At 47.0% G+C, this 24,691-nt stretch overlaps 1 protein-coding gene across 2 annotated transcripts in view; it reads left to right on the top strand.

Moving 5' to 3' along the window:
• MYOM1 (myomesin 1) overlaps positions 1-24,691 on the top strand; it is a 526,093-nt gene that overhangs the window by 289,464 nt on the left and 211,938 nt on the right. For both annotated transcript variants that reach the window (XM_069620852.1, XM_069620853.1), the window contains exons 7-9: positions 1,527-1,619; positions 7,220-7,308; positions 7,426-7,497. In XM_069620852.1, the coding sequence (XP_069476953.1) occupies positions 1,527-1,619; positions 7,220-7,308; positions 7,426-7,497 (254 nt within the window). The remainder of the gene's footprint in view (positions 1-1,526; positions 1,620-7,219; positions 7,309-7,425; positions 7,498-24,691) is intronic.

Raw genomic sequence — 24,691 nt, forward strand, 5'->3', positions numbered from 1 at the left:
GGCCTTGTTAACTAGAAAGAGAGCCTTACATTCCACACGTTTGCCCACGGTAGCCAGGACACCTGTTGCAGGGCCCGGGGGGATATCTGCCCAAAAGGTCCATTTCAAGAGTATTACTTATCTGACAACATTCGTATGGATTTTTCATACCATTTTCGGCCCTGGTTTGATAAAGGCTCAGTCGAGCCGAAACACGTGTAATCATCATGGAGAGGGCATCTTACCTCTGATTGTTCATTAAAACCAAGCCTATGCATACTTAATGGTGCTGAGTCCTGGCGTTATCTTTCTTTGCTATCGCATTTCAAGACTAGTCTGGCCTCTGCATTCTGCACTCTTTGCAGTGCGCCCAGTACATAACCAGAATGCCATGATAAACAGACTTCCCATAGTCGAGGCAGGATGACATAAAAGCATTAACTACCATGAGTCATTATGGGAAGCTTAAGAGTCCTAGGATCTTTGTCTGTATTAAAAGCTGTTTGTTAAACTTTTTTGACTTGAAGCAATAGTAGGATGTCACTGTCTAGTCACCAAGATTTTTTACTGATGTAGCAGGAGAGAGTGGCACACCGAAGTCAGAGGACCAGGTAGCAGGGTTCCAGGTAGGCGTCAAGGGATCCATAGAGCGCAGTGTTGAGCATTACATTTAAGAATTGTACAGTTCATGCATTTCGGGCACACTGGATATGCAAAGGGTAAAGATGGAATCTACACTATCACAGAATCTGCATATTATCCGCGTGCAAACAAAATAATGCATATAAAAGGTGTGAGGTATTTTAGCTAGGGGTTGCATATAAAGATGAAAGAGCAGAACTCTGCACAACACCACACCAGATGTTGCTCATTGGAGTTTTGAACCATCCTATTTCAACCAATTAAGAATGACCGATGAGGTGCGAGTGAACCCATGTCTGTGCCAATTTGTGACAGTCAACCAAGCAAAAATGCTATGACCAAAGACTGTGGAGAGGTCTAACTAGACTAGGGCGCTGGTCTTGCCTTTGTCAACCGGAATCCTGATGTCATGTGTAATGTATGTAACCAGCAGCTCTGAACCCACACCTGGGTGAAACCCATCTCTGGTAGCTGTCTAGGATCTGATGTGTTTCTCTCTGTATCTTCAATTCTTGATTAGCCACATTCTCAGTATGCTTCCCCAATATTCTAGACGGGATAGCCAGATCTGTCAAACAAACCATGGAAAGAATTCAGACCAACGATTAGATAAAAAGACTGGTAGACAATGCAACGCATTCAAGTGTCTGTAAGTAACCTCATTTTGGACATTTCTGTGTCATTCCCAGGGTTGTGTGAGCCACTTTCCTGATCAAGCATGGCCGGTGTCGCCAATGTATCCATCTTCCTACCAATGCTTTTGCTTTCCACTCAGCATCATGAACTGAACATGTGGCTACAAGGCCGAATACAACTATTTGTGATATAGCACACTGTGCTACTGTGGAAGCTTGTCTTTCAAGATATTGACTGATTGTATCATCGTTCTCTCTTTTTTGTGTTAGGTACAAAAACAATGTGCCCATCAATCCCGACCTTCGCCCTGGAAAGTATGAAATTGAAAGCCATTATGGGATCCACTCGCTGAAGATTACAAAGTAAGGGCCAGCTCCGCGTGGTCCATCTCTGGCCACAAGAGACGGGTTTGCAGTGAATCCTGAGTTGTTGTCTCTGTCTGCATGTCACTTGTCACTGTGTGAAGTCTTTGAATACAGGCTTGTAATCCCCTGTTAGAGCGGTGTTTGCAAACCGCAGGACACATGGTCTCTTCTGCATTGGCCCTGAGGAAGGCCTTGTTTTGAAAATGAAGAATGTGGGCATGGGAGATCTATTTATATAGATGCTGAAAGATGGCCGTGGTAAATCCCTGTTCAGATGACGGCGTGCTTTAGATATTTACAGAAGAAGTTGGCATCACACTCTTGATCGCCCTGGCATGTGGTCTCTGTTTGATTGGGAACAATGCTGTCACTCTAAACATAGAGCAGACCCCTGCTACCCGTCTTACAGATAACGATGACGCATTCCACACTGCATACCCAAAATGGTTGCCGCAATGTTTCCACTTAACTTCAACTGCTGACACTCCCAAGTGATGGAAAAACACTCGGGCACACTTCCACTAATGCCTCCCACCCTCTCCTCCGCCCTCAATAGAACCAGATATTAGCATGCAATTGAGCCTGGTCAGCTGTGCTGCAATGTCCATAGCTAAAACTACATGTACTACTCATATAACCAAGTGTCTGGATGGATGAACTACAGCAGGGTTGTCCAACTCTAGGCCACGAAGGCCGGGATTCTGGCTGGTTTTCAGAACACCCCTCATTAATATTCATGAGGAAAACAGTGCATACATTTAGAATCATTGTATGCAAATTTATCTCATGAATATTAATGAGGGGTATCCTGACAACGCGGCATGGATCCAGCCCTCGAAGCCTCGTATTGGACAACCCTGAACTATAGGGATACATGGGCATCCCATTCCTCTCTCTTCCCTGCATCGCCAGTTGATTCCCCATTGTGAATACTTATGACAAAGCAATAAGACCTCATGACCTGACCCTTACCTTAACATGCTCTTTACCTTACCATGAAACCATGAACCTTTATCCATACCATAGTTTAGGAACCCGAGGCCTCACAGTTCAGGAACACTAATGATAAATCATGAGCCGCTTGTGCAAGGCAGGATATGTCAGCCAGTATTGCACAGATTCTGCAGGAATGTATTTATTTTTCTATTTTATTTTAGTTTTATGATTTTTAATTAACTCAAAAAGGCTTCGTTTCTGTATTGTGTGTATAGTACACATAATACCTTGCAAAAGAATACAAAACAAGCACATTCCCGAATTACAATTTAACCACCAGAAAACAATTCCACTACAGATTCAAGCAATAAAACCACGTATATTACATAAAATCCTTTACAAGACCATCACCCTGCTCAGGAACCTTTTGCAATTCATCAAAAATGTGCACTCAAAATGTCACCAAAGACATACTACAATTTCAGTGAAACAGGAGACAACTCGTCCAATTCATACACCGGAACAGCAGTATGGCTTTCACTACCAGTGGAAATAATACTCACACACTTCCAAATGAACACCAAACAAATGGCAATGCATTCATCCAATCCAGCCCAGCATCCTCACTACTTCAAATCGTACACTTCCATGTCTGGTTGCACCCTGGGTGGGTGGCAAGTATCAGAAGCGCATTAATGTCACATAGTTAGCCGGAAAATGTCCTGCCCCATCCTGGGACTCTCTTGAGGTGCCCTCTCTCGTTCCCATTCCCATTATTTTCCATCCATCCATATTACACTGTACAGTACAAGAATTAATGCTCACGTTCATTGTGGGCTAATTTTTGAGTGGTGACATAAGGAATTGGGCCCAAACACTGCCATTTAGACTCTCTTCTTCCCTGATCTTTCATGGTTTTAACCAGCCTCCTCCAGTGCAATCCACTTAACAAGCCTCTGTTTCATTTATGAAACTGACCAGGAATGGCAGGTGCTGATCCAATGTTGGACAATTAATCATTTACATAACACTGGTTCCAAGATAATCAGTTACCCCGCTCTATTTAGCTTTCTTTTTGACCAACAGGAGGCCCAAAGTACACATCTTAATTGATTGCTATTGGCCCAAACGTGTTCTTGTTGCTAAATAATCCTTACATTGTGTCCACTCCCTCTTCTAAGGGTTCACAAAACCAAATCATATGGGAAATGTCTGCCATGTTATGCCATTATGCCATGTTATGCCTGCACCTATAGTACTTAGATGAGCATTCTGGGTAAAATGTATGTACCACCTGTGCAGTCAAGAACCTCCTACGTCACATCTTGAATTGTATGAGCTCAAAAGGCCATTAGGGAAAATCTGCTTAATGTGAGAGTGCATTCTCTTCCACTCTGCAACGGAACTATAAAACTATAAGAACCCATATCTTGATACCATCTTGTGCTGACATTGACATAATCGTTTCATAATCATTGACATAATCACTGAGAAGTTAGCATTTTATAAAAACGTTCATATTTTAACGCACCCTTCAACTAATATTGCAATTGTTTGCGTCAGCATCAAGGGGTGGTTCTGCTGGATGACATGGCCCCGGTTTCTTGTCCACAGTTTTTAACTTTAAATACGTCGGGGATTGTCCAGCCAGTACACGGTGCCCTTGCAATTCCTTCTTACTTTTAAAAAAAGCTGCCCTTCCCATCATTGAAATCAGGAGTTTGTTCCAAAATTATATTGAGCTTTTGACACGGGTGGACTGTGAACTAAAAGAGGCCCTGGAAATAATGAGTGGGGACCAAAAGAGGCCCTGGAAATAATGTCCAAAATGGCCTCATATGACACATTTTCAGCAAACCCAATGCTTTTCCTATGAGATTATTTGGAAATACCACACAAAAGAGGCTCAGAGTGTAGAGGCCCACCCGGAAATTTCCAGAGTTCCCTATAGGCCAGTCCGCCCCTGGCTTTTGATCACAAAACCTTTCATATGCAAGTTATACGGTTTCAGATCCTCTGTTGTTTGGTGAACATTCAATCTGCTAACCCAGATTTGACTGATCCCTTGAAAATATATATGCGTTTTAGCCCAATACATCAACACACCAGATATCCTCTGTACGGGGCAGGCCTTGTAAGGGCACAATGGGCCAATATGAGTCCCCACTGCGGAGCCCCAGGGCCTTGGGGGCCAGAAAATCACTTTCAAACTGAAGCCTGTAAAATCAAGAGAGCTGGAATCACTCTCCAGCCAGATCCAGTCTCTGGAGGTTTTCGAAAGATCCCTGTTCACTTTAAGCGAATGAAGGGAAAACATTGCAACAAACTAGACAATGGCTTTGTTACTTTGTTTTCTCCAGCACCACTGCCAAGAAAAACAAATATAAAAGTCTGCAAAACCTGTCGAAATGCAATAGTTTCTCCCTTTTCAGGTAGAAAGAACACAGTCACATGAAACGTTAAAAAGGAACACGCATTGTCTTCCTGTTCCAAAAGGATCTCTGGAGATGTTGCAATTTCTTCAACCTAAACATGTGGCAGGAGAAACAAATGTAACATGTGCTTCCCCAGGCCTGTTGTAGGATTTCTCTATGGACAAAATCCACACTGAACACACAGAGGCACACAGTGACGAGCAGGCAGCTCAGGAGATATCCCAGGGGAGTGGGATGAGAAAACATACACAGCCCAGCTTCTGAATGTTCTTATCACGTGTTCCCAATCAAATAAATGAACACCTTTTGGTTCTGAGGATTGGATCCTCATTGAGTAGCCATTTTGTGTCACCTTGGAGTTTAGGAGATATATTGTATGTTATTACCCCTGAAGAATGTCATACATTGATTGTGAATGACAGACACATGTTGGGTTCATGCCAGAAGTGTATCACGTTGGATTAAATTGGAGATTATTGTGTAAGTGTGCCCCTGATTCTGTTTAAAAAACAGAGGCTGTATGTATTTTTGTAATTATATAAGAAGGTTTTAGTTTGGAAGATCTCCTTTTATATGTGTATATAGAAGTTTGGACACTTCTTGTAAATTATGTTTGTGAAATGTTTTTACTGATTGTGATTTGTGAAGTATATATTTTGTGTATTGTAATAAAATGATGGTTATGTAATTCACATGTGTATGTATTTATGAGGACTACAGGATGACTGTTTGCCTTTGTTTGTATAATATAAAATATGGGCTGAATACATGGAGAGCAGGGTCGTGTGTGGCAGTGTGTTGTGGTGATGAGGCTAGAGGAGAGGAGGTGGTGGAGCAGGGAGGCTCTGAAGGGAGGAGATGAGAACAACTCAGGAGAATGAGATGGGGAAGGAGGAGGAAGCTGAAAGGAGCTGTAAGGGGAAGGCAGATGGAACAACTAAGGAGTAAGAGGTGAAGAATGGTGATACTGGATTATTCTTATGGTATTTATTGAGCGCGGACCTAGCTTTGGGAAGCAGCTAAGTGCTTTACAAATCATAGGGGGGGAGGACATAGTGAGGGAAGCAGAGATACAAGGGAGCAGGTGTGGGAGCTAACCATGGGGGAGGTGGGAGGACGGACAATTCAGTAACAAGGGATCAACAAGCAACCATGGGAGGAAACAGTGGAGAGCAGATCACCCAGTCTCAGAAATGACCTGTAAGGAGTTGGTGAAGATAACTATTAAACCCAGCAGGTGGAGGGGGGAAATGGGACCAGCAAAGTGGTGGCAAGAGTTTAAAAGAGAAAGCGAGGAGGAGGACTGGTGGTGATAACCAGAGGAGTTGGAGAGAAGTTAAGATGAGGAAAACGAAGGGGAAGGTAGGAGAGAAGCAGAGCTTGGTGAGGAGTCAAGAAGGAATGATGGAGAGGTACCCCTGAAAAGGGGCAGTGCTTGCAATGTCTGTGGCAGGGTCTACAACCAGAACAAGTAGGGTTAAGCCTGACAACCCCATGACCAACCTCAATTTTTATTAAAATTTTAAAGAGTCTGATGCCTGGCTCACACTCAGACAACAGGTGGCGGTGCTGGTTCCACACCAAGAGAAGAACATCCTAACAACTTAATAGAAAGCCAAGCATTCAACGTACAGAGTCAAGAAACCGGTTTTGAGGAACTTAAAACTGAAAGGACCACAATGACTGTTTGACCACCCAGAGGTGGAGGATAAAGGAGGGAGGGATGGACTGATGGACTAGAGTCCTCTAGAGAATGAGAACATCTGATTTGTCAGTATTATTTGATTTCCAACAATGTTGCTTCAGTTCTATCTAATCAGTTAACATTTCTGTTGTTTAATACAGACACTGGAACCCTGTGTCTGTTGACCAATTGATGACCATGAGAATGGCCAACATATTTCCTGACCTTCCACACATCTGAGGCTTTCCACACTCCTACATGATGAGGACAAATTGACATGACAGCTTTGCATGCTCCTACTATAACTAATTTGATAAAAGTGTGGGTGATACCATATTACAAAGACATTCTCTACCAGGAACAACCAAGAGGCATTTGAAACATGCACACAGTTGCAGCGCTCTCATTTTTGCAATCCTTTATCTTGATATCGAAGTCAACGTTTTTTCTGTCAAAGCAATGTGGAAGTACTTAGTATGCTTGATATGAATGCATTGTGATTGCCATAACCGGCTCTAACATGCATGCTGTCCTTCCTTCAGCTGTGATTTTGAAGACACCGCGCAGTACCATGCCTCAGCCATGAATGTCAAAGGGGAGCAGTCGGCCTACGCATCCCTTGTGGTAAAGAGTAGGTTTGCACAACTTATTTTCTTCCATGGCTTTATTACACATTTTGTGGCATGGCGACAATTGTAGACTGAGCTGCACAACCTCTCACAAGTTACTCCTTTGATTTTCTTGCCAGGGTACAAGGGAGATATCGTGGAGCCAACTTTTCCCCGCTTTCCACCCAGAAATGACACAAAGCCATACACCTGTAAGTTGCATGTGTGTTTGTTGGGCTAGAAGTGTGTATGTGAAAATAAAGCCGCCCTGTCTCAATAGTGGTGAGAGCTGTCTTTTGTGTGTCATATTCATTCAGACAGAATTTGTTGTCTGGAGGAAAAATCCCCACAGTTTGTGTCTTTGCTATTTTGTGTACAGCAGCAAAAAAAGTGCCTGTTTGTTTCTCAAATGTTCTACTGATCATTGTGGGCTAAGGTCTATGAGAGTGAGTAAGAGAGAGAGAGAGTTAGAAAAAGAGAGAGATGGAAGAGAGAGGGGGAAGCACAAAATAGGTGATAAAATTGAGCAACAGAGCGAGAGATAGAGTGAAAGGGACATGCAGAATAGAGAGAGAGAGGTGCCAGGCTTAAAGGAAGAAAAAAGACAAAGAGACTAACATAAAAGTACCTTTAATGACAAGAGTAGCTCTAATTAAGTATTAATATAAAGAATATATTCTGGGGAAATAAATTGAATCCTAATTGAAACAAGTTATACAAAGACATTTGGCTTTCTGCACCTAAGGATGGTCATACATTGTATAAGTCAAAGCTTTCATCGCCTCTTTCTCTCCCCCTCCTGCACCTCTGGCCGACTCACACCAATACACAGCTCTTTCCATGCTCCACTCTGCTATCTTTGATACTTTCGATGCACTTGTCCTGTAGGATCTACATGAAGCCTAAATCCAAGTGCAACTCCTGGTACGACTCAGATCTCGTGACTCTTAAACGCAAGTGTAGGGTGGCTGAGAGGAAATGGCTGGCATCTTGTATATCCTCTGACAAACTGCCATGCCGCCTGCTACAAAGGCAATACCGACTCTCTGTCCACACTAAAAAGAGAGCTCACATTCAAGCCCACATTTCTGCAGCATCTAACAACTCAGCCGAACTCTTTAAAATCTGCAAGGAGCTGGCCAATCCTGCCACAGTCTCTACCTCTCCTGTTTCTTCCCAGGCCTTCTGTATAGCCCTGGCTTCCCACATCATCTCAAAAACCCAGGACATCCTGTCCACCCGCTCAGCTTCTTCTGCTTCTCCCTCCAGTTTCCCCTCTTCCTCCGCCCCCCCTGCGCCCTGTAAGAGGATTCAATCCAGCACTACAGCTAAGTCAATGCCTAGTCTGGGATACTGAATGGAAACCCTTATTGATATACTTTATGTCCAGTTCATGAGTTCTGGATGACTACCCCTATATAACACCCCTCTCTTGGAATCCCCCTGACCCCACTGAGCCAAGAAGTAGTTCTGTTTAAAAGGTTTATTTGAGAAAAATTAAACAATATATATATCACACTTTTATGATAAATTAATAATTAATATCACACTTCAGAACATGAGCAGTTAACAACAATGGGTAATGTTCTACTAACAAACTGATTTGATTACCCAGGAGTACTATAAAGGATGAGGTAGCACGCTTGGGAATAGGAACAGAAGAATAAGGTGGTAGAGAATGCTTTATCTAGTTTCAGATGGATGCAATGTTGAATGAAAATGCAATACAGAAAATACTCAATATGATTTCAACAAAACAATGTAATCACTTTTCTCTGGCAATCCACTCCCCCCTTTATGCAATGTATGTAAATGAAGGGGAGAGCACACAGTTCTTAGAAATGCAATCAAATGTAATTCAGTTCACCCCAGCAAGCTTAGACTACAGAAGTTTGAAACACAGGCAAAAGTGCTTTGAGAGGTGGCAATGAAGTGAGGAATATGCTAAAAATGGTTTTAATTCCCTTTAGGAGGTTCAGGGTGAGTGAAACATACTCGGGATGAGTTCAGGCTCACTTTAGCAAGGATCTAGGAGTAACTAGCAGGTTAAACGAATTTTTGGCAAAGGAAAGCAAGGAAGCTGCTGTTTTCACACGTGGCTGGATTTTTAACCAAATCGCGAATCGCGGCAAAATTCTCGAATGCGTGAATCACGATTACGGCAAAAGTATAAGGAGTAGTCGGTTCTAAGCTTGTTGAAAAGCTGAGATTCTAAGCTTTCAGAGGAAAGTTAAACCAAGTTCCTAGCACAAACGGTTCCAGAGATACGGACGATTAAATAAAGGTAGTTTTTTGGATTTGAAATTTTAAAAGTTCAAAGCGACAGGTTACAGCTTGCAGCTAGAAAATGACAGGTGACAGTTAGGAGGCAGTTCTGGTTAGATTAAAATAGATTGAATTATATTATTTTAACTAAGAGATTGGTTCTGCACAGTTCTGCTAGGTACTCACAATATATTTTGAAATAGGCCTCCCCACGGATCTGGTCAGGTTTTGGACTGGACTCCGGTTCTGGTCTCGGCACTTCACAGTGATCTGGGTCAGCTCTCTGGTTCTGCTAACAGCGTTCTGGGTCACTCTGGATCTCTGGCCTCTGGTTCTGGATACTGCTCTGCTTTCTCTGGGTACAGCACTGCTTCTGGATCTTTCTGGCACAGGGTTTCAGGCCAGAATCAACACTTGGGTCCGGCTGTGAATAGTCTGCAAATGATTTTTGGGCCTGCTGACAAATACTTTTGCTTGCAGTGGGCCTTCTTGGTTCAAAGTTCTGTAGTCTCTGTTTAGCTTGGAAGTCTAAGTGTAGGATCTCTGGATGTGAAGTCGTCGGTCAGCATGCTCCGCAGCAAATGGAATTGAATGTCCCTACCTGTCCCAGCAGTCTCTTTTTATGTGTTTTGAAAGTGGGTGGAGAGGCTAGCTTTCTAGGCCCAACCCCTTCAGAGTTCTGATAGGTTGGAGAATTCTTTGCGTTCTCACTGGAGAGCAGGATTGTGTGTCAGAATGATGTCATTTAATGGCTTGCAGAAAGGATACTCCCCTGTCACATTGCACACAAATCTATATTTGACCTAAAGACATATTTGCACAGGTACACATTTGTTTAAAATTACATGCACCCATCACATATCACATGAGGTATACTCTGTTCAAACTCTGATGTTTCTAAGAGCTTGCATTCAGAAACGGCAACATTTTGCGTTTTTTAAATGGTTTTGCAACATTGGTTTTTCATTAAAAATTATACACATATACACGGCCTGTCCATACATACTCCAGTAAATTCCCATGTCTCTAGCTTAAACACAGAGTCTGTAGTATACATAAATAGCAGGGTTTTGCCCCAGAACATCACACAAATTCCCAACGCGTCTTAAAACGTGCACAGAAAAATCACAAGAATTATGGTATCATTAAAATAATTTTGACAAGTCCGCACCATGAGTTATACATCTTTCTTAAAATCATATTCTGGCCAACAGGGGTGTGTCTTCCCAGGTCACATGGTGGAGAAACCAGTTCATCCAGTTTCTGCCAAGCTCAGAGACCCTGCCCCTCCCAGCTTCTGCCAAGAGGAAGCTGTTTTACGGTCCCCCCAATAAACCATCTGCCTGAGTCCTGGAAGGCCCATTGTTCAGGAGGAAGCCATTTATGGCCTCCCCCCAATAAACCCTCTGCCTGGGTCCTTTGTTTAGTCTCTAGCAGTCCCTTGGTAATTCAATCAGAGAGGGGTAACCTCCCCTCAGAATGCAGCCAGGCCCGAGAACTGCTGTGGATCCAGTTTCACTCCAATTGGGGGGAAGTTGTCCGGCAGAATCCAGTTCCTTAAGCCAGGCCCCAGCTAATGTCACTTTTAGTTACCCAGTTTTCTGCATTCAAATAAAACTAACAATTTTTACATATGCAGCTAGAATGCTGATTCTAAGTTCAAAACTATGGCATTTTAACAGTGACAAACTATGTGGCAGTCACAAGTCTGTCCCTCAGTTTATTTACACATTCCGATTTTTGGTAATTTTAAATCCAGTTTCAGTTTAAGCCGCTGCAGACCTGCAGAGCTCAGCCAGTCTTGTTATAAACCTTCAAGTCACTTCAGAATATAACTTTACATTGTATCCACCTCTCAGTAAGTCTTTCTTTGGCCTGCTTTGGGTTCATTTATTCAGTTTTACACAAAAGTCTGGTGGTTTTAAAACGCCGGCTTTCTGATAGTGGTGAGTACTGGTAATGCAACCATTTTTGGGATTTAAGAAAATGAATTCCCCACAGTTCTAGGTTGCTTTTGGCAATCAGCATGGCCATTCCCAATGGTTTCAGGCTACTGTGTGGGTAGTCCAATGGTGGTTTTAGGCAGTGCCCTTCTGTGCCCATAACATCGGCAAAAATGGGTGGCAGCCTATTCTTCATGCATTTCCCTGGGCATTTTCTGGGAAGCTCTGGCCATCATGATGTTTTCAATGCCAGTACTGCACAGTTTTTGTGGTAGGGCTCTGATGCATGGGTAAAAACATCCCACAAGCCCCCCTCTTGCGATGGCCATTCTGTTTCACTGATGGAACTCGCAAGATCTGGGATGTTTCCTCATCTTCTTCCATTAGATGGCACAGTTCAGCATCTTTTTCTCCATCCAGTCGGATCGATCGGTTCTCCTCGCCGGTCCTGATGGGAAGATTGGGCGGTACCCCGGGCCCCTTGCGTCTCTGCTCCCGGTCTCCGAATCGTCCTCCCTGGCCAGTCTCAAGGTTTTCTTTCTCCTAGGACGACAAAGGAAGAGCGGCAATACCTATTCATGGACATTTCTCCCCCACCATTGATATAGTGGGGTGGCATATATATTTTAGAACTCAACAGATATGAACATGCACATTTTTTTAAATGAAGAGACAGGAACACATAAACTTGAGAAACACAGAATTTGATAGGCTATATGTACGATCTTTTAAGTTTGGAACTGAATTACTCTGGAGCGGCCCCCCCTGGTATTGCAGAGGACTCCTCCAGTTGCTGCAGAGTGTGCCTGGGATGGCAACACTTTAGCTGATTTATATGTACCCACTTGTCTTCCCCCTCTGCCAAACCGTCTTTGGGGATGCGGATCTTGTAGGCCACAGGGGAGATCTTATCTATAATCTCAAAGGGTCCCTTCCATGTAGGCAAGAATTTTCGCTGTTTGGCCTGGTTCCTTTGGAAATTGTATAGATAGACCCGGTCCCCTACCTGATATTCCTTCCTGGAAGTTTTCAGGTCATAGTGGGTCTTCATACTCTTGGCTGATCTTTCTAGATTCCGCTGAGCATAGGCAAAAGCATGTTGAAGGTGTTTCCTTAAATTCTCCACATACTCATGAGTTGTGGAGGCATTTATCAACGTTTGCTCTTGGGTTCTGTAGAGCAAATGCTGAGGAAGCACCATCTTGCGTCCAGTCATCAACTCAAATGGTGACATTTTGGTTGCAGATGAAGGGGTAGATCTGATGGCCATTAAGGCCAGAGGTAATCGGATATCCCAACTTGGCCCAGAATCTGCCACAAATTTTTTTAAGATGCTCACAATGGTTCGGTTATATCTCTCTACTGCCCCAGAAGAAGCTGGCCGGTAAGCAATATGCAACTTCCTTTTGACCCCCAGTATCTCCCACATCTTTGTCATTACTTCACTGGTGAAGTGGCTACCTCTGTCTGACTCAATCCTTTGAGGTAGACCAAAACGGGAAAAGATGTGGTTAATCATCAAGGCAGCTGCCGTTTCTGCCTTGCAGTTTGGGGCTGGGAGACATTCCACCCACTTGGTAAACAAGCATGTCACAGTCAACATGTACTTATTCCCCCTAGCGGAGCGAATCACGGGGCCTACAAAGTCGATTTGTAAATCTGACCATGGGAGTGTCATTCCCCTCTTTTGGAGAGGCGCCCGGTGTGTGAGCGATGTTGGCTGAAATTGTGCACACACAAGACAACCCTTCAAATATTGGTTATGATATGATATGATATGGCATTTGTAACGCGCCTATACACAGGTGTTTCAAGGCGCGACGAGGCAGGGAGGGGAGGAACAAGGGGAGACAGACAACGATCCTACTAGGCCAGGTGTCATTCAGATCGCGCAAGTGCAGGGGTGGGGGAGGGGGAAAAGTGCAAGGGGAAGGGGAGGGGGGAAGTGCAGTACAAGGTAAGTGGCGTAAAGTAATAAATAAATAGGGCCAGCTGGTGGCAAGTGCAAGGTAAGTGCAGAACAAGTGCTGGAAAGGGGGGGGCTGTAGGGATACAGAGACAGTCCCGCAGTGCAGAGGGGATTCCAGGGCATCAGTGCAAGTGGAGAGTGGCTGGGCCCAGGACCGAGGCCGTTAAGAGTGGTCCAGTTGCAGAATCAGTGCAGTTTCAGTGAAGAATATTAGCTGTTCAGCAGGGGAGAGGGAGAGAGAAAGCAGAAGCAAAGAGGAAGGTTTTGAGGTGATTCCGGAACCGGAGATGGTTCTCCTCAAGTTTCAGGGAGGCAGGAAGGCTGTTCCAGAGGGAGGCCCCTGCCGTGGAGAGAGATCTACCCCCAACTCGTTGCTTCGAGAAGCGGCTGACCCTGAGGGAGTTGGAGGTGGATGAGCGAAGGGCTCGGGAAGGAAGATATTTGGGAAGAGAGAGTTGAAGGTATTTAGGACCAAGGCCCCAGAAGGCCTTGTGGACAATGCAGAGGGTTTTGAACTTTATCCTCGCAGCCACTGGGAGCCAGTGTAGAGATTTCAGTCCTGGAGAGATACGGTCCCTGGGCTTGAGGCCAAGGACAAGTCTCGCAGTTCTGTTCTGGATGAGTTGCAGAGGGCGGAGAGTGGAGGCAGGCAGATTAAGATAGAGGCTGTTACAGTAATCCAGCTTCGAGAGAACCAGGGCTCGGGAGACAGTGAGCTTCTGGGGGAAGGAGAGGAAGGGAAGAATACCTCTGAGGAGGTGCAGCTGGTAGTGTGACTTCTTAGCGACGTCAGAAATATGAGGAGAGAAGGAGAGTGTGGAGTCGAAGATGACCCCAAGGTTTTTTGCATTGCAGGTAGGAGCAGGGAGGGGGCCAAGGGAGGCAGGCCAGAGAGCTGCAGGGAAGGAGGGAGTGGGTGTACCGATGAGTAGAATCTCAGTCTTACTGGCATTAAGGCAGAGGTCATTGGCGGCACACCATTCCTAGATAGCAGACAGACAGTCAGGGATGAGGGAAGGAGAGGGGGAGGCTGAGGGTAGCCTGAAAATGAGCTGGGTATCGTCCGCATAGCACTGGAAATTAGGGCAGAGAGCGGCGATGCGGTGGGCAAGGAGTGCCAGATACTGGTTGAACAGCCAGGGAGAGAGATTAGATCCCTGGGGGACACCACAGGTGGAGAAAAAGATGTCGGAGAGGAAGGACCCCAGTTGGACCTGGGAGGGTCGATTTGAAAGGAAAGAGGTCAGCCACGCCAGAGCCTGACCAGTGATACCCAGGTTTTCACGGAGACGGTTGAGCAGGATGGCATGATTGACAATGTCAAAGGCAGAGGAGAGATCGAGCAGAATGAGAACACACGGAGTGTTGGAATCGAGGTTCAAGAGCAGGTCTTCACGGATGTTCAGGAGAGCAGTTTCCGTGCTTCTGGCAGCTCTGAAACCAGATTGATGGTCATGAAGACTACCAACAGATTCAGCATGGAGGTTAAGCTGGGAGATGGCCAGTTTCTCCAGGAGCTTGCCCAGGAAGGGAGTGATGGAGATAGGGCGATAGTTAGCCGGGCAGGAGGGGTCGGAAGAGGGTTTCTTGAGAAGAGGGTGCACAAGGGAGTGCTTGAGGGGGGAAGGGAAGACTCCAGAGGCGAAGGAGTGGTTGCAAAAGTCAGCCAGGGCAGGAGCCAGGGAGTCGATGTGGTCCTTGATAGTTTTGGAGGAACAGGGGTGAACCTGTTTAGACAAGACTTTCATAGATCGGACTTGTCTGGAAACCTCGTCAGCAGAGAAAAGTGGAAAGGCAGAGAAAGAGGGAGGAGGGGTGACTGCAGAAGGGCCAGAGGAAGAGCCGGGGAGGGAGGGAGGTGAAAGGAGGAGAGCGAGGACAGGATGTGCTGAGTTTTAGAGATGAAGTGAGAGGCCAATGCAGTGCAGAGGGCCTGGGAGGGGACAGGAGAGGTAGAGACTGCAGCAGGGTTGGCCAGCTCCTTGCAGATTTTAAAGAGTTCGGCGGAGTTGTTAGATGCCGCAGAGATGCGGGCTTGGATAAGGGCTCTCTTCTTGGTGAGAACGGAGAGCCGATACTGCCTTTGGAGCAGGCGGCAGGCCAGTTTGTCTGAGGATGAACATGAAGCACGCCATTTCCTCTCTGCAACCCTGCACTTGCGTTTTAGGGTGGCGAGATCCGAGTCATACCAGGAGTTACATTTGGCTTTAGGCTTCAGGCGGATTCTCATGACGGGGGCAAGGATATCAAGAGTAACAGATATAGCAGAGTGGAGCATGGAGAGGGCTGTGTCAGGGTGGGAGTCAGCCGAAGGGGCAGGGGGGGGCGAGAAGGTAGCAGCGAAAGCCTCAACTGACACACGCTTCATGGGTCGGATGACCGAGAAGGTGGGTGGCAGTGAAGAGGGTGGCTTTGCCTGTGGGGTAGGGAGGGTGAGGTGGGAGGATAGGAGAAAGTGATCACTCCAGGAGAGAGGAGTGGAGAGAGGGACGGAGAGGGGAAGGTCAGAAGAGATCAGAGCATCAAGAGTGTGCCCAGCAGAGTGAGTAGGCCCAGACGGGAGAATAGAGAGTGAGAGAGTGTCGCAGAGGTCACGAAAGAGAGCAGTGGGGGGACTGGAGGCATCAAGGTGGATGTTGAAGTCGCCAAGAAAGAGGAGTTGAGTGGTTGAGGACAGGAGTGAGGAGGAGAGGTCAGCCCACTCAGAGAGGAAGGAGGAAATTTGACCAGGTGGCCGATAGATAGTAGCCACGGTAAGGGAATGGCTAGGAGAGAGAGAGAGTCGGCAGACAAGACATTCAAAAGAGGAGTAGGTCTGCGTAGGAGTGACAGTGGCAGGAATCCACTCAGGGAAGATAAGGGCAACACCACCCCCTGCACGGTTAGGCCTGGGCATGGAGAGGATCTTGTAACCGTCAGGTAGGAGTGTGTCAAAGCTGGTGGCAGAGCTGGCTGTGAACCATGTCTCAGTGAGACAGAGGACGTCGAGGTCCAGTTCCTCAAGAAGGTGACAGATATCAGAGGAGTGCTTGATGGCAGAGCGAGAATTTAGAGTGGCAATGTGGAGAAGGTTGCCCTCCTTGAAGAACTTCCGGGGAGGGGTACAGATCAGAGGTACGCCCTGCGGAGGTGTTGAAGAAAGAGGTGAAGAAGGAGCACGAGAGGGGGCAGGGAGGGAGGGTAGAGGCAAGGTAGCCAAGGATAGAGGAGGGGGGACAGCAGGAGAGGAGAGGAAGTTGATGAGGTGTGGGAAGCGTCTATCAAAGAGGAGAAGGTTGGCCTGAGGGCCTTGGACCAAGATGGTCCCATTAGCGTAGACATTGATGATGGCCTTAGAGGAGCGGAAGGGGGCCAAGAGGACATCCCAACGGGTGCCACCATTAATGGGAGAGGAGGAGAAAGGAGAGAGCACAGAGACCATATGAAGGGTCCATAGGTCAGGCGAAGGCACGAAAAAGGTGTGTGAGCGATGGTTGAGGTCCTGCCCCATTTGTGGCCAGTATGCAACCTCTCTTAAGATTTTCAACGTTGTGTGAAACCCCCTATGACCGGCGGTGGCCGCATCATGGGCGTGACTTAGCATCAGGCTTCAGAATGAGGTAGGAATCACCCACTGATCGTGGCCAGCTTTGGATTTCCTTACCAACAAACCGTCTTGGATCCGGAACATTTTTGGACATTTCATCAACAATCTTAGGTCCTCTTTCCCAATGTACTCGGTATCCGTCAGGGGGAAAGTTCTCAGGGTCCTCAAGGTGTTGGTAAAACTTACCAATAATTGGATCCCCCTTCTGAGCTGTAATCAAATCAGCATCAGGGGTCTCCTTGCTCCATTGGGCAGTTGAAAGATCATTGTGAGCACTTGTCTGGGACCTAGTGATAGCAGTGACCTGGATTTCCCCCAATAGGGACTCTATTTCGATTAGATCCCCTTGGATGGCCCCGGTTTTGGCCAGCTGATCAGCTAAGTCATTTCCAGTTTTGTCTGGTCCCTCTACTTTGGAATGACCCTTGATCTTCTTCCTATAGATGGTCATCCCCTTCGAGGTGACCAGATCATCAATGTTTTGGATTAACTTCCCATGTTTCAGGGGTTTGTTATTAGCACATAACATGCCTCTGGTTTTCCAATTAACCAGGTGCTCCACGAACCCGTTCCGTACATAATCCGAATCGGTGATTATGACCAGTTTGTGGAGTTGATGTTGGACAGCAGTGAGGATGGCCTGATGCACAGCCATCAATTCTGCCACCTGACTACTTCGGGGACCAATTTTGTATCCAGCGGAGGGTTCTGGGAACTACTTCACCCATGCATTCCCTACGCCAGCCACCAGTTCTTTCTCCCCGTTGTTGTCAACATGGTAAGAGCATCCATCCACATAGACAGTGGGCATTCCCTCACACTTGTCCTCTTCAAAGACTTTGTGTGGGGAATTAAGGTATGCCTCCATGTTGTCCTTGATTTTTAGACTTTCGTCCTCGAGACAGTTTTCTCTGGCACAATCATGCAAGTCAGCCAGACCTTGTGTGAGGGGACTCTTCTTGTTTTGGCCATATCTGACCTCCACAGGAAAGCCTTGCATTGACAGAATCCAGGAAGTAATTCGGGAATTACTCACATTTCCGGCCCGAATTCTGTCACTTTGGAGATATTGCAGAGGCTGGTGTGGAGTCTCCACTATGATGTGTTCCCCATGGATGAACGGGCGGTAATTCTTCAATGCCCACACCGTTGCCAGGAGTGCCTTCTCACAATCGTTGAATTTTTCCTCCACAGAGGATAAAGTTTTGCTCGCATAGGAGATTACTTTATTGACCTTGTCATGCTTTTGGTATAATACTGCCGTCAAGCACGTATTAGAGAACCCCGTCTCCAGGAAGAACTCCTTGTTTCTGATAGGGTTAGCTAGGCGCTTGTGAGAGGCTTCTTTTGAGTTGTCTTACTGCCTCGGCTTGTTCTGGACCCCATTCCCACTTGACCCCCCCCTTCAGGAGATGAATCAGGGGTCTGGTGATCTCTGCGTAGCCCTCAATGAACTTTCTGCTGTAATTAGTCAGTCCAAGGAGGCTCCTTAGTTCCCGCAGAGTTGTGGGGTCTTTCAGTTTCTGAAGTGCTTCCACTTTCTTTTCCTGGGGACAGAGACCCTGAGGAGTAATCTCATGCCCCAAGAAATTAACACAGGTTCTACACCACTGTGCTTTCTGAAAGGAAAGTTTTGCTCCGGCGGCCCTCAACTGTGTCAGAACATAACAGATCTCCGCTATGTGTTCCTCCACAGATGAACTTTTGATGAGGACATCATCTACATAAGCCAGGTTACCCCTTGCACCCAGGTCGGGCATGGCCTTGTGTAGGAAAATGTTGAATTCATTGCCGGAGTTGAGGTATCCGAAGGGAGTCCGGGTCCATGTGTAGTGCTGGCCCTCAAAAGGTAAAAGAGAGCTTGTATTGGTCCTCCCTACTGACAGGCACAGTCCAGTATCCATTGGTCAGGTCTATTGCAGTGAATACCTGTGACCCCTGGATCTGGGCCAGCCCTTGGTCAATGTAGGGCAGAGGCCATCGGGAAATATGGACCCGTTTGTTGAGCTCCCTGAGGTCGGCGCAGAGTCTCCACTGGCCGTTCAGTTTCAATATTCCCAGCACCGGATTATTGAAGGTGCTGTGTATTGGACGAATTATTCCCCGGGACTCAAGGTTCTTAATTATTTCAGTAAGGGACTCCATTGATGCGAGAGGCAAGCAATATTGCTTCACAAACACTGGAGTCATTCCAGGGTCCGTGGGAACTGTTGTTGTGTGGATGTCGGTGCGACCACAGTCATATGAATCTACCGCAAAGAGATCTTGGAAATCCAAGAAAACTTGTTTCAACTTTTGCTTTTGTTCCAGAGTCACACAGGCATCAGCTAGGTTGACTCTCTCTTCCACCATCTGCCTGAAGCCTGGAAAGACTTCTGGTTTGGCTATCTCAGCGGCCTCCTCCAGCTTGGTGGAGAAGTCCCTGGTCAGAGTGCTGATTTGGACTGGAGGCCTCAGGTGGGAAAGGCAACCCTCATGGACCTGGAAAATCACCTCATCCCTCCTGAAGTCACAAGTCACATCTTCCTTACCACAGGGGCAAGAAGTGTACACCAGGAAGTTCCCCCCATGCCGGGTAAAAATCCTGTCTGGTGTTGTATTGTCATCACTGTCACTGTCAAAACAGTCCTTGGGGATTGGTCCTAACAGTTCATTTCCTAAATCAATGGAAAAATGTCGGTCATCAACCGCCATTCCAATAATGGTGCCTGCGGCTAGAGTAATACTCTTTAAGTCGCTGTTATCCACCTCTATTGGAATGGTGTCATGTTCTATGTTGACTAATGGAGTTGGGTTTACACCCAACCCTTGCTGTTGGAGAGAAGCGTTTAGATGTATGTAAGCATCAGGGTTTTTCAAATGTTGTCCTCTTTTAACTTTCACTTCCAGGGAGAATTGTCGGGTCCTTTCTGGGATGGTGACTTCCTCTTTGATCTGAATTTCAACTGCATAAGGTAGCAATTGAGCTGACCTAAATGCTTTTTCTGGATCATCAAAGCCCATGGGATTATCCGCTAATCGGGACCAAGCTTTGAAGTTTATTAGGTCCAAACTAATGGCAAAGCGATTGAGAATGCCACTGCCTAAGTAAAAAGCGGCAGTGACATCTCGCACGACCCAACAATTGTGGAGTATGCTCTTGTTGCCAAGGGAGATTTTGAGCATACACCTGCTTGGCAGGAGATGTTTGGAATTGGGTGCTTCCAGGTCCATTTCCCATTTGTCTATCAGTTTGAATGTGGGAATGGCTGGATCTTTTGGGAGTTGGCGGAACATGGCTTCGCTGATGAAGCTCTTACCGTTGTTCACACACACTCGAGCGAGAACAGAGTCCTTCCCATCATTTAACTGAACAGGGATGAACAACTGCTCTCTAATTTGCTGAATATCAGCCAGGCTCTGAGCTGATTTCACATCTTTCTGGACTATAGGAGTGAGAGTTTCTGATTGTGGATTAGTAAAGAATTTCAGGGTGTTTCCTTCCAGTGTGGAATACCACCTTAAACTGGAGGGAAGGTTGATTTTCAGAAATAGAGAGGACCCCCCATCACCAGTCTGTTGTCCTACTGCTATTACTGTCACGTCTGGAATTTGGTTGTTCTGGAAGTGAAATTCTACTTGGTCAGATTTTTGTTCAACCATGTGGCAGGTACCGTTTAAACTAACATGGTTGACTCTCTGTTTTAATTTTATTGGTCGGCTAGTCTGGGTCCAGAGGACCTTGTTTACACAATCTATTAGAGGTGACAACCTTCTCAGGAGGTCATTCCCTAGTAAACAAGGGGTGCCCTCTGGAGTCACTACTATGACCGGGTGTTTCAACTTGTGTCGCCCAATTTTAATGTCCAAGTCTGCAGTCCCCTCAACGGGAATTTCCTTCCCGTCAAAGTTCTGCAGTTGTCCAGGAAGAGAGGTGAGAGGAATACAGTAATTCTTCCCCCTTCCGGCATTTAGTTCCTCAAAGGCCCTTTTGGACAGAAGGGTAGCTTGGGATCCAGTGTACACCAGTGCCAAAATTGTACCCTGCCCCTGTACTTGTACCGGGGCATAGTATCTTCCTTCCTTCTCCTCAAGGGGGCACAGATAATGCACATTTTTGGACAACTGGTGGGCTAACTTTCTGGTTTTGGACATTGCTAGCGAAGAGATTTGGGCAGAATTCTGTGGAGAGCCTTGGGAATCTGAAAGAAAAAGTTGGCAACTGGAGATCAGAGCCATTGTGGGTTCCCCTGGTTCCGGTTCTGGGCCGCCTCCCCCTTCTTGGAGGCAGTCACCAGGATGGGTTTGAACCAGGGGATTTCGGTATTGTGGGTTCTGGGATGAGACGATGGGCGGCGGTAGCTCAGTCTCCATATCTCCCCAGTCTGGATTGGAATCCCTTGGGACCCATTTTTCCTTGGGAGGAGTTCCCCCATCTCTGAAGGAGAAGGTCCTTTCCCCAGGATCCTCTGAGGATCCCTCTCCCTCAAATTGGAAGACCTGTACCTCCTCCACAAAGTGGGTCTGTTTGGGTCCTTTGTTTCTCCTACCCCCCCTCTGCTCCTTGGGAGGCAGGCTTTCAGGGGTAGGAGATTTTGTTTCCGGTTCCTGGTTTTCCAGGGGCTGTTTACAAGTTGGGAAGGAAGCTTCCTCCAAGGCTTTACACCCCCCTTCCCCTTGTGCCTCCTCCCTGGGAACCGTCTGCTGCCCCCGTCATTGTTCTGGAGCACCAGGTCCCGAGTTTTGGGCATTCTGTGGTGGCATGCTCATCTGAGGGTTCTGAGGGTTCTGTTGAGCCCTCAGTATGTGACCCAGATCTCGTGCCATATTTTGGACCTGGCGCTCAAGTTGTGAAACCCGCTCAGGCTGATACGGGGCTCTATTTTCTCCCCTGGGCTGATCCCGGGAAGGGTAGCTATCCCTTCTCTGGTAGTACCCCTGATTGGGAAGATTTTGGTACCCCTCCACCCTTGGCCTCCCCTCTCCCGGATTAGGTTGTCTGGGCTCAGGGAATTGGGGAAAGAAGGATGGATGATTTTGGGGCTGGAAATTGGGCGGATACCTGGGGAAAAAGTTCTGCCCAGGATTTGGAGAATTTCTGCCCTCCTGGGGGAAGTTAGGAGGGAAGTTCCCCGGGTCAGGTGCTTGGCTGGACCCCCCCCCTTGGGCTGGAGGAGTCCACACATAACCCAGGATTGGTCGGTTTCCCTTATAGCGGGGACTTACATAGTCAGGGGAGCGGGGGACCCCATTTGTGGGACTACCTCCTCGACTCCCTGTCTGTGACTGGCCCGAGGGCCTTCTGGGCTGTGAATTATTAGGTGCAGGTAGGTTTTTAGGCCCCCCCATCTCCAAATCCAAAACGGGGTTGACCTTTACCTCTGCCACCTTGGCAGCAGCAGGGGTGCTGTTGGTTTTGGGATTTTTCTGGGTATTGCTTTTATTTTCTATGGGCTTCTGCACCTCATAGATCCGGGTAGCCTGTTCAATGACCCAGTCTAAAGATCTTTTCTCATGAAAATCTCTCACGAGCTGGGTCATTATATATTTGGTCAAGGCATGGAAAAATGTATTGACAAATTCTCTGCTGTCTCTGCGCACCCTTCTGGTGGTCTGCGCAAAGGCACGTTTCAGTTGTTGCACAAATTCTTGGGGGGCCTAATCCTCCCCAAATTGCAAATTGTAGGCTGCCTTGCGAGCCTCTTGAGGATTTCTGTGAACAGAAAAATGTTTCAAGATGGCCGCCTTATAGGTGAACCATCTTAAATGATTTTGGTCCTCCAGCCCCGCAAAGAAACTGGAGTATTCTGGTGAGAAGGTCCACTTTACATATTGAATACAGCTTTGGCTGTCCTTCAAATGGAAAGTCTCCATCATTTGCTCGTAAAGCTCCAAGTGTTCCCAAACAGAATACTTGGCGTTCTTGTGATAAGGCGTGATGACACTCCTTATTGCCTTTATTTGCTTCAATGGGTCCTTAAGCAAGGCCCTTTTTGCCTTATTGCCCTTTTTGGTTCGGGTAACCCTGGTCCATTCATCCTCTGACTCAGAGGCACTGCTCCCAGAGGTTCCTGTCTGATCTTCCAGGTTTTCCCGGATTCTACGAGCCTGGGATTGGCTGGCAGAATGTGGGGACCTGGTCTCCTGTGTCCTGCGCCGTTCAGAGGAGTCTTTAGATTCCTCCTTGCTGCCAGGATTTGATGGGTACCCCTCCACTGACCTAACTGGGCAGAAGTTTTCAGGATGCCCGTAATGGGCCTATTCTCCTGGGGTTCCCCACTAAATTGCACTGTGCTTGGGTGCCCATACCCGGATGCCCGCCCATCCATTCCTGGGAGGTACTGGCCTATGAGCCCCATGCTTCTGGCTGGATAGTAATCTGCCATCCCTGTGGCCCGGTGCTCATGTGCGCCAGGGGGCATGGGGGTGGCAGAGTCCAGGGACTGAGAGAGATAAAGGCCTCTGGTACTAGGGCTCCTGAGGTTATGCTCAGGAGTTTCCCTTTCCCAGCGAACCTGGTCTCTATCCGCCCCTGCTCCCTGTTGCAATGCAAGAGCCTGCGCCTTCAGTTCCTCAGTTAAGGCCTTACTAGACTCTATCAGTCTCTCCTGCATTGCTACCTGTTGTTGGAGCCTATCATTGTGCTGGCAGAGAGCCTCATTCTCTCTCTGCGTTTCCTGATTGGTCCTGGAGCACTGGGCCAGTCTTTGCTGCAGGAGTGTTACCTCCTGAGTCCCATCCCTACTGGCCTGCTCCTGTCTTGCCAGAGCCTCCTCCACCCTCCTGGTGTGCTCTAGCAAGTCCTGGTGTTCTTTTTGGAGGTCACCCAGTCCCTGGTGGGCCAGGTGATTTTCTTCCATTTTTCTTTTTAAGTGGCAGACTTCCTGGCCTAAGGTGTCCCTTTCCTGACTAACCGTCTGCATCTGTACCGTCAGGTCGTCCCTTTGCCTTTGGAAGGCAACAGCTTTCTGGCGCTCCTGATCAAACTCTGCCTGGGTATCCAGGTCTTTCAGGATCAGTTTATTGCTTTCCTCTTTCTCTCTGTCTAGTTGGATTTGCAGGGTGGCTACCTGCTCTGTGCATGCCCTGTTGAAATTGATCTGTTGCTCCAGCTTTTTCTGGCTCTGCAGTAGGGAGTCCAAACTGTCTTGGCGTTCCTTCTGCAAGGCCAGAATTCTGGTATCCTGGTCAGCCTTTTCCTGTTGCAGTATATCCATGTCCTCTTTTATTTTAATGATATACTGCCTACTATCATTTTCTGACTCCTGGCTCCTCTGCAGCCTCTGCTCAGAAGAGTCCAGATCAGATTGGGCCTTCTGTAATGCCAGCAGTTGCCTACTCGCCAGATCTTGGCCTTCAGCACATTTGTCCTGCATGGCTCCCATATGTAAGTATAAATATGCCGCTACCCTGGCAATCTTGTTGTGCTCATCCTTGGCCTTAGGGGACATATATAGTTCACTCAGGGCCACATGTAAGGGACCCTGGTCTCTCCATATATCTGACCCTGTTTCAGTGATCTGGGGTGCGATTGCCTGCAACCAGACCGTCTGGTCGTGATTAGCCCACTCACCTCTCACAAATAGCTTATGTAAGAAGTGCTCTCTGGCTATTTTCATATCTACCAAGGTCGTCATTCTGGAATTTGAGTTCCTTCCTGACTT

Source organism: Ambystoma mexicanum, chromosome 5q (genome assembly GCF_040938575.1).
Source record: "Ambystoma mexicanum isolate Mex_15411 chromosome 5q, UKY_AmexF1_1, whole genome shotgun sequence".
Taxonomy (NCBI): domain Eukaryota; kingdom Metazoa; phylum Chordata; class Amphibia; order Caudata; family Ambystomatidae; genus Ambystoma; species Ambystoma mexicanum.